The sequence below is a fragment of the Haliotis rufescens genome, unplaced genomic scaffold (genome assembly GCF_023055435.1).
Source record: "Haliotis rufescens isolate VD_foot unplaced genomic scaffold, xgHalRufe1.0.p SCAF_9, whole genome shotgun sequence".
In the NCBI taxonomy this organism is placed as follows: Eukaryota; Metazoa; Mollusca; class Gastropoda; order Lepetellida; family Haliotidae; genus Haliotis; species Haliotis rufescens.
Window position 1 is genome coordinate 24,509,516 of NW_025964383.1, and position 14,226 is coordinate 24,523,741.

The 14,226-nt window shown below is 37.6% G+C and overlaps 1 protein-coding gene across 2 annotated transcripts in view; it reads right to left on the reverse strand.

Moving 5' to 3' along the window:
• The window catches only part of LOC124117022 (fibronectin type-III domain-containing protein 3A-like), a 175,147-nt gene extending 161,778 nt beyond the window's left edge, over positions 1-13,369 (reverse strand). The window contains exon 1 of one of the 2 annotated variants that reach the window (XM_046478693.2): positions 13,235-13,369. Coding sequence is in view for 1 of the 2 variants with exons in the window: in XM_046478691.2 (XP_046334647.2) it covers positions 12,417-12,427 (11 nt within the window). In the remaining variant the exon portion in view is untranslated. Of the gene's footprint in view, positions 1-12,416; positions 12,443-13,234 lie in introns of those variants that run through there. The other variant, XM_046478691.2, reaches the window with a different exon arrangement.
• Positions 13,370-14,226: the final 857 nt, after the last annotated feature.

Consider the following 14,226-nt stretch of genomic DNA (forward strand, 5'->3'; position numbering starts at 1 on the left):
CAAGCAAAGGTACAGTGAAAACAAACCAAAGAACATAATCTGGACACATCTGGGATACAACCCACAATCAGTGGATCCTGGAATGGCTAAGGGATGCAACTCTGCAATACAAATTCGGGCCTAAGATAAATGTGTCAGGAAATGCATATTGCATGTATAGATTATACACAAGAAAAATAGGAACACACAGGGACATGTTGCTAAAATAAATGAAGGAGCGAGTAGGTGTAACCACAACTTGTTAACTGTTGTTAACTGAATGTGGGAGGAAATAAGCTCCGTTGTACGTATGCTTAAAAAGCGTGCTGTTTTTATACATTTGAGTTTTTCATTTAATACCTGTGTTTCTGTACGCTAGATAATTGAAAGTAATTGGGTTTTGAATACTTTGGGGGTATTACGCTAATACGCAGCTTATGTGCAGCGCTGTAAGATATTAAAACAAATGCTCATCATCATCATCATCATCATCATCATAGAGGCAACTCGGGCAATGACATTATTTTATTGAATGACCTCATCAACAATACATAACAAGTAGGACCTATTCCTGCACTCAGAACTTACCTTTTTGTATTGTATTTGGTCAACATGGTCAAATGACCTGATGTGTCTAGAGCTGCATTTCACTAAATCAAATGAGTGACCAACACCCATCGCCTGCTAGGGGCCAACCATTTGATATTTGGTGGGGGAAGGTGCGGGAATATTTGTCACTGCTCTGAGATATACATACTTTCCAAAAGTTTGTCTTTTAAAGAAAAAATGGGGGTGAAACGATACATCGGTGTACCAGTACGCATAGGATTTCAGCATCAATACAAGACGATACAAATGCTAAAATAAATTACTTACTACATGTACTCGTTTAATGACCACCCCTGTGTTTTTGTCAAATATTGCAAAATGTGTTCAATTAGCATTTCAACTTTATGACTGAAAATAGCAGCTTCGAACACGATCTACAGCTAGCTTTTTCTTTTGAACCTGTTCTGAAATATTTATAATCAAGAAGTTTCCACAACATTTTATGTAAATATGCATATATCGATATGCATTGTATCGTTACTTAGGTATTGGGATACATATTGTATTGTGGCCTTGCTGTACTGTTTTACCCCCAAAAAAGATGACCTGCAAAACATATTTTCTAAAAGTACTTTTGGATGGGCTTAAACAGAAAAAAAAGATTACTTCTGGGGCTAAGATCAGACTAATGATAGATCCGTAGAAACTATCAAACAGCATTAAAGATTGGCACTAGTCCTATAGTCACTGCCAAACTGCCCAATAGTTAAAGTACCATGAGGACTAGGGTTTTGCTATATATTATAAAGACAGACCAGTGGACAAAACTGTAAGTTTCTAATGCTGATAAATTAGATTACTGACATGTCAAGGCCCATCTTCCCGAGGCAAGGGCGTTAACTGACTATAAAAGTCCAGTTTCCACCCTTGCCGAACTAGGCTGGAATTTCCAGGCTAAATCGTAGCACCACCAGTGGTTATTACGAGGAAACTGGACTTAAACAGTCAGTTACCTCCCTTGCAAATGGTCAAGGCCATGGTAACAAGACAAACATATTCCCTTGTTTTATGAATCCACTTTCCCCTCATCAACTTGACAAAGCGAAACAAAATACATAAAGGATATTCTGTAAAATAGCATCACATTAATAACTATACATTACTCGATCTTTTTGAAAGGAATGTTTCCCATATCGTGACATATTTGCCTTGAAAATATGAGAAAAAAAACCATAATGAATTGGTATGGCCTCAACCGTTTTTGTTAACTTACTGTAATGAACACTAATTTGAGAACATACGGTAAGTACTGTTAACACATGGCAAGGTGCTCTCCATCCAATATTGACAGCAGGTATGGTTAGTGGATTACTGCACAGAGCCTATCATTAATCTAGTAAGATTATCACAAGCTCTTCAAACACACAATAATCCTTGTGCTAATCTAAATAGCCTACAGTTGTCGACTTCACTCAAGAAAAGCAAGAAATAGAACACTGATGTTTGATGTCCAATATTTTCTTTTCATCCAACATGGGGCAAGCAGGAGGCATGGCGTAAGTCAGCGCTGGTCTCGCGACGGTGGGTGACGACGCAGGTATGTCGTAACGTCAACACAGAGCGGCCTACTATCACTTGTCCATAAGCTCATAACGCAGGTTCCCAGTTGAATTGTTAACACAGTCAGCAGTGACAAAGATTCCTAAAATTCACCCAGCCACAAGCTCTAGGCACACACACTTGACTTCCTGTGTTGCGCAGCTAAAAAAGGACCACTGAAGCTGACAAGTCCACAGGATGAATTGAAACCAAACTTAGTACCGTATAAACCTAAAACCAAGATTACTCCACATATAGATAGCCAGCTATGCACCAAGGTTGCAGGATTGTTGGTATTTGGACTCTAAGTGAGTGAGTGAGTGAGTGAGTGAGTGAGTGTGTGATTGAGTGAGTATGGTTTTACGCCGCTTTTTGCAATATCACGGAAACACGTTGTACCCATGTGGGAGTTCGAACCTGGGTCTAGCGCCAGGCAGGGTAACAACAAGTACCATCTTTCATATCTTCTGATGTGACATGGCCGGGGTTCGAACTCCCAACCTTGAGCTCACCGGGCAGACACTCTATCCACTAGACCACGGAGGCAAGCTCAGTTTATTGGCATCATTGTCATCATAACTAATGTCTTAGCTTTGCAAAGGCGACTTCAATCTTTGAAACAACAGGATCAATAGAGAGGCCGCAACACAAGCTCAGGATTCAGTTTTACATTGTTACAATGAGCATGCTGAGTGCAGTGCTAACACTGGCATACCTCCCTCTGAACAAAGGAAAATTTGGGGAAAAATTCCCAATTTTAGACAAAATAATGCTTTACCCAATTTGCTTGCCACAGGTACTTTTGTTTAAAATCCTCGATGAAACTCAGCAGTTGCTTCAATTAGAAAGAGAATTCAGAACAAATCTATCCGACTCAGAAGCCCCATCCGATGGATGCAGGACACAGAAATTGATCAATATGTTTGTGTGTGAGCATGGTGAGTTTGGACATCTGTTGTGCTGGGATGGGGTTCAAAACATGCTGAAATGTATATCACAGGATATCACTTAATCACATGCCGTTCACAGAGCTGCTTTCCATCAACAAGTACATGAACAATCAATGACTTGTACTAGAATGAATAGTCTGTCTTACAGACCCTGATACATTTATATCAACTACAGCCCATGCAAGTCTATAATGTTTGGCAAGTCTAGATTACTGCAGTATCTGAAAATGAAGAGAATCACTGGGCTCCCTTTTTATCAGATTTTTATTAAGATAACTGAACAACTGTTTTTTTCTGTACGATATGTTCATTTCAGAGACTATATGTTAGTCTATAGAATGAATAAAGCCACTATAGTTATCTGTAACTGGACGTTAAAAGTAATTTTAATGACATTGATTAAGGGTGTGTATTACTGCTATATTGGTAAATTGAAGCATATTTTTTCCACGATACGTATCACAATATCATTTTTTCGATTCATCAGATCATTTCAAATTTGGACTTTTAGCATGTGTTTAATGTTATATACTTGACAAATGCATTCTCTGCCCAGGAGCAAGCATGGCTGTGTATTTATTGAATGCGTAAACATTATGTTGTACCAGCATCTTGTTTTGTTCCATTTATAAGTGAGTATGGTTTTAGCAATATTGCAGCAATATCACGGCGGGGGACACCAGAAATGGGCTTTACACATTGTACCCATGTCAGGAATTGAACCCAGGTCTTCGGCGTGATGACCGAACGCTTTAACCACAAGGCTACTCCATCGCCTGTTCCTTTTATGAACTTCAGTTCTTACTTTAATGTGTCAGATTGCTTCTGAATTAAAAATTTAGAATTAAACAATATATCGTGATACGTATGACAATGCCGCCTTGGGCATTGTGAAATATTGTGATGCACTTTAAACCGCCAATACCCATCCCTATTGATGAATGAGTATCCCGGTATATGGTTTTACAGCTTCATTAGACTTCTAACTATGTACACAACCCACTGTATGTTTAGCCAGCCTGACTACTTGATTCGTTTCGTCGCCTTGTTCAACGGAATGCACAGGCGGTCATATTGACAATTAATCTTCATGTGATCTAGGCACGTCCCACTTTATGTCAAAGCATGAAATTCAAATTTAGCCTAGATATGTATACCAATTTAACAACAAAATTAACATATGGTGTCATGATACAAAATTTGTACATCATAACATGTATTATACAGTATTCAGTATCATAACAAATTGCAAAATTCATAATAATTAGTATCATAATGTGTGTCTTTGTGTCTGTCTCTGAGCAGTTCTTGCCGAGAGCCAGGCAGGGTAACAACAAGTACCATTTTTTAAAGTCTTTTGGCATGTTGGGGCTGGAGATCAACCCCCGACCTTCAGGTCTCTCTCTCCAGGCAGACTCTCTACCACTAAACCATGGAGGTGGCCAAAATAATCACTTTGATATGCATAGGAGTCTGCAACTTTTGCCACTAGTCCGGAGCCTGAGTCTTGTAAACTTCTCTTATAATGATGATAATAATGGGTACAGTTAGGTAATCTGACGTTCACTTATTAAGAGACCCGTGAAGATCTGGGGTATAATAGGTCTTCAGTAACCCATGCTTGTCATAAAAGGTGACTGTGTTTGTCGTAAGAGGCGACTGACGGGATCAGGTTGTCTGGCTCGCTGACTTGGTTGATGCATGTCATCGTATCCCAATTGCATGGATTGATGCTCATGATATCAATCACTGGATCGTCTGGTCCAGATTATTTACAGACCGCCATCATATAACTGGTATATTGCTGAGTGCAGCTTAATACAACAAACAAACAAAACTTATTTAAGCACTTGGTATGTGTTGCCGGTCTCTTAATGCAAAGGTACCCCTGACAGGCTCAATCACTAAATCAATATCTAAACCAACTGTATCTTCTCTGGAACAAATTTCATAAATATTTTGTGCTCTTGACAACTCTCTAAGGTTGGCTAGACCCCTGAAACACACTGACAAGGATCTGACACTCAGGGGATTGATCAATTCCAACCTACTTCATCCAAACCGTTCTAATAAATCAACATGTGTCAAATTATCATAGAATACATCATTAATCTTAACCAGGGTATCAAGACTCAGTTGAACCGCTAGTCCGTTAGCCCCTGGTCAGCAGAAATAGCTTGACCCTCTTATGAAGTAGCCTGGTCATTGCCAATCATCAGCTCCCACATACTTGCATACAATTTTCAACAGGTGAATTCTTCAACAGGTAGTTTCAAAACAGAGCTCTAATTTCTGTAACAAATGTGCATTATACACAAGAACATACAATCTGTCATGTTAACTACCACTTGTAGATAGGTCGAGAAGTTTAGGTGATTCGAAATACTTAAGCAGTCTGGATGTTACTTTTTAATAACAAACAAATACAGAACTATTTTACTGTCATACAACTCTTAGTGGCTGCGCATGATTGTCATGGTTACAACACTGGTATGACAAAGCCTCAATACATGGTTCAGGACAAGACTGATGGAAAGATTCATGAAAAAAAATCAAAGACAGCAGTTTGTATTTTCATATACACCCAAATAGACCATTTATCAACATATGAATGACAGTGAAGTGTATTGCAAAAAGGGCCAAGACAATAAATCATTAACAAACATAATTTATACAAAACCTGTGACACCATGACAGATGTTGACTGAATAATTGTAAAGCATTGTAATCTATGTTCAAATGAATTACAAACATAAACATTCAAGGAAGCAAGGTACAGTCAACATATTATTGTTTAAGTGCTGTCCCATGAAATATTTTAGGCTAGAGTTGATTGTATCTACTATTGTATAACATTAATTAATAATTCATGAAAAGACACCAGAGTTCACCATTGAGTTCATACAGATATAACTGAAGAGAATATGTTTCATGGCTTTTTTCAAGGTACTTTGAACTATTTTATTTGATTGCCTTGTGTACACATAGTTTTATTTACTAACAAGGCAGTACTGAGTGAATGACTTATACGTGTGTCAGCTTAATGTGGGAGGAAAGCCCGAAGTGATGCAGGTCTTCGATGTTTACCACTTCGGTGAAACCCACGAGCACGGACGGGTATGGTGCTTACAAACCTAGAAACATAATCGGGGCGAACCGGGATTCGAACTCACAATCATAGATTTCTGGCATGCCCAAGGGACGCAACTCTGCACAGCGAATCGTGGCACCTTAGACGACTGGGCCACCCGTGCCCCCCAAGGCAGTACTGATGCATAGATTTCAATGTTACAACCAACATTTCTATTCTGTATTCTTCAATATTGATGTGAAGATAAATTTTTAATGTTCATGATGCATCGATACAAATTTATGAACATTCGTTGCTAAATTAATAATTCAATACCACATTTACATTTATTAAAATTACCATGGTTAAGATTGACAATGAGAAGGCAGAAAATTCTATTTCAACTTTCAATGGATCAGCATTAAATTGATTTTGGTCAACATAGGTAATTTTTATCTATACAAATACAGAATTAACTTTATTTCTAAATGATACATCAATACATCTTGATACTGTTAAGTTTGATATATCACTAACATTTCCAAACAAATGACAATCCTATAAGAAATACACCCAAAGTTCAGGGTGTAATTTGTCTACATCGTAAGTGGTTCATTTTCTTTATATTACCTTGAAATCCCCATAAGAAATAGTCTTACTTCTTCTGAACATGTGCAATACAATAATGAGTAGGGCTGCAATGAATACACTATGAGGCGAATACGATTTGTATCACGAATATAGGGTAACGAATACGAATATTAATTCACAAATACAATAACAAGTCAGCAGCTGATGTATTTTTTGCTATATTCAGTGAAACAAATGCTACATAAATTATTTGACATGGTTTGTTAATTATTAATATATTATACATTTAGATACTGCACTTATCCAGGTACTAGTATCTGCTCAAATGCAACAATGACCAGTGACCACATTACTGTCAAATTAAATATTATAAGAGTGTTGTCTTTGAAGAAATCTATGCATATGATATGTTCTTATTGATATTTTTAGGTACATGGAATGTAAATGCAAAAGATTGCATATTCATAAATATTCTATTCTAGTGGCCACGAATAAGGAATTCAATCTTTCATGAATGGATACGGTTCGATTCACCAAATACACGAGTAAATGGTAGCAGCCCTGATAACCATTCAGTGATAATATCCTTGGAAATCAAGATAGTACGGGACCCAATCTACAGAGCTCTAGACAAGCTTGGTTACTTGTGTATTTTTGCCATGGATTTTTATTGGGCATCCACAAGTTTTAGTGGATATTCAGCATTTGTTTTACCCATGTTTCTTTACATTTGGGTATTTTAACTTGAACATCGGTTTCGTAACAATCCCTGTAAATCATTTAAAACCAAATGAATAGTAGGATACACATGTAACTGTCGGTAAATGAATTTTGTGATGGACTGATACGCAATTGTTTTATCTAACAGTTTTAATATATGCATAAGTTTTATTTCAATAGCATTTAATAACATTTGACATCATTTGATTCCTCTAAATGTATCACTGAGAGTCCTCCAAAAGAGACAGAAGTGGTAGAAACTAACATTTTTAGTCCACTACTCCTTCTAAAGATAATATATAGCAAAACCCTTAAAACTTGCAAATTTCTACTAGTCCTTATTATACCTTAACTATTGGGCAGTCTGGCAAGGACTACAGGACTTGTGCCAATTTTCCAATGCTGGACAGATAAGTAAATTTCTGTTGAATTTGTTTTTATTTTTGAAATTGTCACAAAAACTCCTTATTTCATAATTCATGGCCTTGTGAGGACCACCACATGCTCCAACTGATGAACACATAGAGCAGGGTTTATAATTGCCATGTTAGAATACAAGACAAACCTCAGTTCATTTCAGGTGTGTCTTTTTTTCCATCCTAGGGATCAGATTTGTCAGCAAGTAAATGTCAAGCAGGAAGATGTATAGTTTGTTGGTTTGTTTGTTGTTTAATGCTGCACTCGGCAATATTCAAGCAATATGACAGTGGTCTGTACATAATCTTATGGCAAGATTGGGTTGCTGAAGACCTATTCTACCCTGATCTTCACAGGTCACAAGGTTCCACAAGTGTGAACATATACTGATATCGCCAGATGATCAAGGTTTCACAAGTGTGAACATATACTGATATCACCAGATGATCAAGGTTCCACAAGTGGGAACATACAGCCAGATGACCAAGGTTTCACAAGTGTGAAAATATACTAATATCACTAGATGACCAAGGTTCCACAAGTTTGGGAACATATACTGATATCGCCAGATGACAAAGGATCAACAAGTGGGATAATATAGCCAGATGACCAAGGTTCCACAAGTGTGAACATATACTGATATCACCAGATGACCAAGGTTCCACAAGTGGGAACATATCGCCAGATGACCAAGGTTCCACAAGTGGGAACATATCGCCAGATGACCAAGGTTCCACAAGTGTGAACATACAGCCAGAAGACCAAGGTTCCACAAGTGGGAACATATACTGATATCACCAGATGACCAAGGTTCCACAAGTGGGAACATATCGCAAGATGACCAAGGTTCCACAAGTGTGAACATATACTGATATCACCAGATGACCAAGGTTCCACAAGTGGGAACATATCGCCAGATGACCAAGGTTCCACAAGTGGGAACATATCGCCAGATGACCAAGGTTCCACAAGTGTGAACATACAGCCAGAAGACCAAGGTTCCACAAGTGGGAACATATACTGATATCACCAGATGACCAAGGTTCCACAAGTGGGAACATATCGCAAGATGACCAAGGTTCCACAAGTGTGAACATATACTGATATCACCAGATGACCAAGGTTCCACAAGTGGGAACATATCGCCAGATGACCAAGGTTCCACAAGTGTGAACATACAGCCAGAAGACCAAGGTTCCACAAGTGTGAACATATACTGATATCACCAGATGACCAAGGTTCCACAAGTGGGAACATATCGCCAGATGACCAAGGTTCCACAAGTGGGAACATATAGCCAGATGACTAAGGTTCCACAAGTGGGAACATATACTGATATCACCAGATGACCAAGGTTCCACAAGTGGGAACATATCGCCAGATGACCAAGGTTCCACAAGTGTGAAAATATACTGATATCACCAGATGACAAAGGATCAACAAGTGGGATAATATAGCCAGATGAACAAGGTTCCACAAGTGTGAACATATACTGATATCACCAGATGACCAAGGTTCCACAAGTGGGAACATATCGCCAGATGACCAAGGTTCCACAAGTGGGAACATATAGCCAGATGACCAAGGTTCCACAAGTGGGAACATATACTGATATCACCAGATGACCAAGGTTCCACAAGTGGGAACATATCGCCAGATGACCAAGGTTCCACAAGTGTGAAAATATACTGATATCACCAGATGACAAAGGATCAACAAGTGGGATAATATAGCCAGATGAACAAGGTTCCACAAGTGTGAACATATACTGATATCACCAGATGACCAAGGTTCCACAAGTGGGAACAAATCGCCAGATGACCAAGGTTCCACAAGTGGAAACATATCGCCAGAAGACCAAGGTTCCACAACTGGGAACATATCGCCAGATGACCAAGGTTCCACAAGTGGGAACATATACTGATACCACCAGATGACCAAGGTTCCACAAGTGGGAACATATCGCCAGATGACCAAGGTTCCACAAGTGGGAACATATACTGATATCACTATATGACCAAGGTTCCACAAGTGGGAACATATCGCCAGATGACCAAGGTTCCACAAGTGGGAACATATACTGATATCACCATATGACCAAGGTTCCACAAGTGGGAACATATCGCCAGATGACCAAGGTTCCACAAGTGGGAACATATCGCGAGAAGACCAAGGTTCCACAAGTGGGAACATACAGCCAGAAGACCAAGGTTCCACAAGTGGGAACATATACTGATATCACCAGATGACCAAGGTTCCACAAGTGTGAACATATCGCCAGATGACCAAGGTTCCACAAGTGGGAACATATACTGATATCACCAGATGACCAAGGTTCCACAAGTGGGAACATATACTGATACCACCAGATGACCAAGGTTCCACAAGTGGGAACATATCGCCAGATGACCAAGGTTCCACAAGTGTGAAAATATACTGATATCACCAGATGACCAAGACTCCACAAGTGGGAACATATACTGATATCACCAGATGACCAAGGTTCCACAAGTGGGAATATATACTGATATCACCAGATGACCAAGGTTCCACAAGTGGGAACATATCGCCAGATGATCAAGGTTCCACAAGTGGGAACATATACTGATACCACCAGATGACCAAGGTTCCACAAGTGGGAACATATCGCCAGATGACCAAGGTTCCACAAGTGGGAACATATACTGATATCACCAGATGACCAAGACTCCACAAGTGGGAACATATCGCCAGATGACCAAGGTTCCACAAGTGGGATCTTACAGCCAGATGACCAAATATATATTGTTGTGTCAGAGATGATCCTTTGTATCTCACCTTGAAAATGAGGTTTGTAAAAGAAACACACCTAATAACAACTATACAGGTACAATGAACAGGTAACATGATCAGCACTATAGCAGCAACAAGAACATGTTCATGATAGTGCAGCAAGATGATGAACTGACATGATAACAGCAATGAATTTGTCAAGAAAATGAGAAAAAAAGAACAGTTTAGAAAAACACACTGTCATGAAAGTATATATAAACACTGTACCATAATTTGAAAGTATATGATAAAAGGTTTGCCATATCACTTTTCATATGATCATACCCCTTATCAAACCAAATTGACCGATACTTACACATTCATATCTAAATATTGTTTCACAAATCTCACTAAATATGTATGTGGTGAATAACAAATAGCTCACAGAAACAACTAAAGAAGTATAGACATTCACTTCAAACTTCACGTCTATAATTAGTGATTCTGAAATAGCAAATGGGGCTAATGACTTCAATGATACACTAGCTTTAATGAAAATACTTCCTATGTTAAAAATGCTTTTCCTCTTGTGAACAATACTGGGAAATTAGGGGATGAATATGTAATAAAGAAACAAAAATGTTCCATATTTAACATTACAAACGAGATTGGAATGAATGTAAATTCACAAATTTGTAAAGGAACCTTCAGGAGTACACCCCATTGGTAACATCCAACTGGTTCACTTTTCATTTCTCATTAGTAGTTCATGTAAAATAGATAGACTTCAGGAGAATCAACAAGTCCCTGAAGATTTTCACTAATCCCGGGCTATTTGTTTTGTAAGGTACACATTTCATAGAACTGAAGTTGATATTTCTTTCCGTAGAGTCCTGCTAAAGGGTTGTTCTCATGCTAAATGTTGACTAAGAACGTAAGACAGGTAGAAATGGACAGCTTGGTGGGGAGGCAGTAAACTCATGCCAAAATGATTAATATTATGTAATCGCTGAAGTGAATGAAGTGTCATAAAATATTAAATCATATTATGATGATAATCACAGAGAAAAATACATGACGGAAAAAGTATCTTTTTCAAAAAAAAACTCTACAGGCTGATTATCAAAAACACTTCCGTATGATCATGATGATGTCCATCTTAACTACAAAAACACATTTCCACAGAATAAAACCCTAATTGGGTGTAAATCAAGAATTATCAATTTCAGAAATATTACGGAAAAATATCTAAATTTTAAAAACAATCTGCACAAATCTAAAAGAAATAAGTCTTTTGTAAGAAGAGGACAATGACATATCTGGTTTGGTTTACAACTGTAGCTGACTTTATCTAATTTTGAAATGTTACATATGTATAATTTCTGGCATGATATGTTCTTCATAACTCCATTCTTTCGATGTACAACAATAAATCCTGTAAGATAAAATTTTAGGGCAAACATTTTATGATAAATTATCTTGAATATAAAAAAAATCACTAATTTATGTATATATGAACACACACAGATTGCCTAAATATTATTGTCTTCATTTTATGTCCATGTAGTGAAATTGCTACATATCAGATTATGGGTTGAAATGGACATTTTGGAAACATGCGAGTCAAACAAGACACATGATCAAATCTACATTTCAACACAATGAATAAAGAAACCATATACTTTAAGAAAAGTATTGTTTACTAATGTAATATGGTCCATATAGCATGTCATAGATAGCTGTGATTTGGTTTAAAAACTGAACATATGTTACCCAAAGTCACTACTCACATCTTCACCATAATGCCAGCTGCTATAAAATCAATGATGCTACATCCACTGGATTGTCTTGTGGGGGGTTGAAATGACTGTCACCACTCAACTGATGGATCAAATACAACCAACTGGAGCACACACTGTCTGTAATCAACCCTAATCACGATGTGGAACCGACTTTGGAAAACAGAAATAAGAAATCCAATGTATCTCCGTTTCTATGTGACGATCACCCACGCATTTACGTTCACCAAATGATAATTCAGAAATGCCAGCATGTGCCATGGCAGTCTAAACCTCTTTAGCGTAATTTTACTTGTGGGTGAATTGAATGAAACAAGCCAAATATATTACTAATTATCTTGATCTCGGAAGTAAAAGATGGGAATGGAAATTATTTCGTGCCATCTTCCTCAACTGTCAAAATCTGACACCTCCGCCAATGACAACAAATCGGCGATATCAGGGTTGAAAATGTAGACAGACGTAAAGGTTTTCATTGTCTGTCATCAAATAACAGCAGTACAGCATCAGCGATCCACAAAAATCCTTAACGAAACAGCTATACATTAAAAACATGCAATCAAACTGACAAATTTCCTTTTAAAACTGACAGATTTCATCCCAATATGGTAAATTTGTGCACCTAAAATCCAGTCTACCTCGACTAGACAACAGACTAAGGGTGCTATCTGCATCATACCGAACGCAATTACTACTATATCTCTGAAAACAAACCTTATAAGATGATTCTATCGGGTAGTATACCTCGATGAATGATCAATGGACGTGGGCTACCATACAGTGCATAAAATGGTAAAATATTTTATTACCTGGAATAAACGCCGCCATGATGAATATTTTGAGGAAATCAGCCCAAAGAATGCCGGGATACACTGCCTCGAAAGCTGTTGTTTATAGCTCTGAGTTATCCGTTTCAACACGAATATTACTAATTTAGTCGTGTAAGATGTAATACAGAGTAGTAGTCTTTACTTTCGATGTGTTTTATTGAATGTTCTTTCATTTGACATACATTTTCAGTAGTTTTAGTGAAATGTAGACATCACGTGACCTCTTATGACGTCATTACACCAGGGAATCCCCGCCAAGCACTCTAAAATTAACAAGCGGGGAACGGGGAAAGCCCAGTAAAATATGCGCGAGCACAAGGAATATTCTTTTTCTTAACCTCTCGTGAAACATAAGGGAAACTTACAGGATGAACATGCAATACTGAAACGAAAATAATCAATGTTTAACATGTCAAACATGAACATGATTTGAAAAATTATTGTACACACGTATTCATTCAACAGTTTGTTCATGTGTTTTACCAGAAACCATATAATATTATATTATATGGTCTCTGGTTTTACATGTTAAAAATAACGTTAGTATTTTTTATTCAAGGGGTTTTTTTAAAAACAAATTGGAGATACTTATACTGTAATTTTGCAATAGGTTCATAATTAATCTAAAATTATGTTTAACAGTATTTACCAACGGAACCCATTTATGATGGGAGTGTAACCAAATCTTGTTAACAATTCATATTTAGAAACTATATAAAATACAGTCCGACATGGTTACTGAAAGTCCAGGCAAATGTACGCAAGTTTCATTATAAAATGAGTAAGAACAAATTTAGGCAGAAAATGCTTAGAAGGCAAATGAAAGATAAATATTCCTTTATTGACATGTCGTTGCCCTAAACAATTTCATGATTGTTTTGCAAAACTTAGTGGGTTTCTTTATACACTTAAAAGTACTTTTGGTCGTCATTTTGTTAAGCGCAAATAACTACAAAGCGACAATCGGGAAT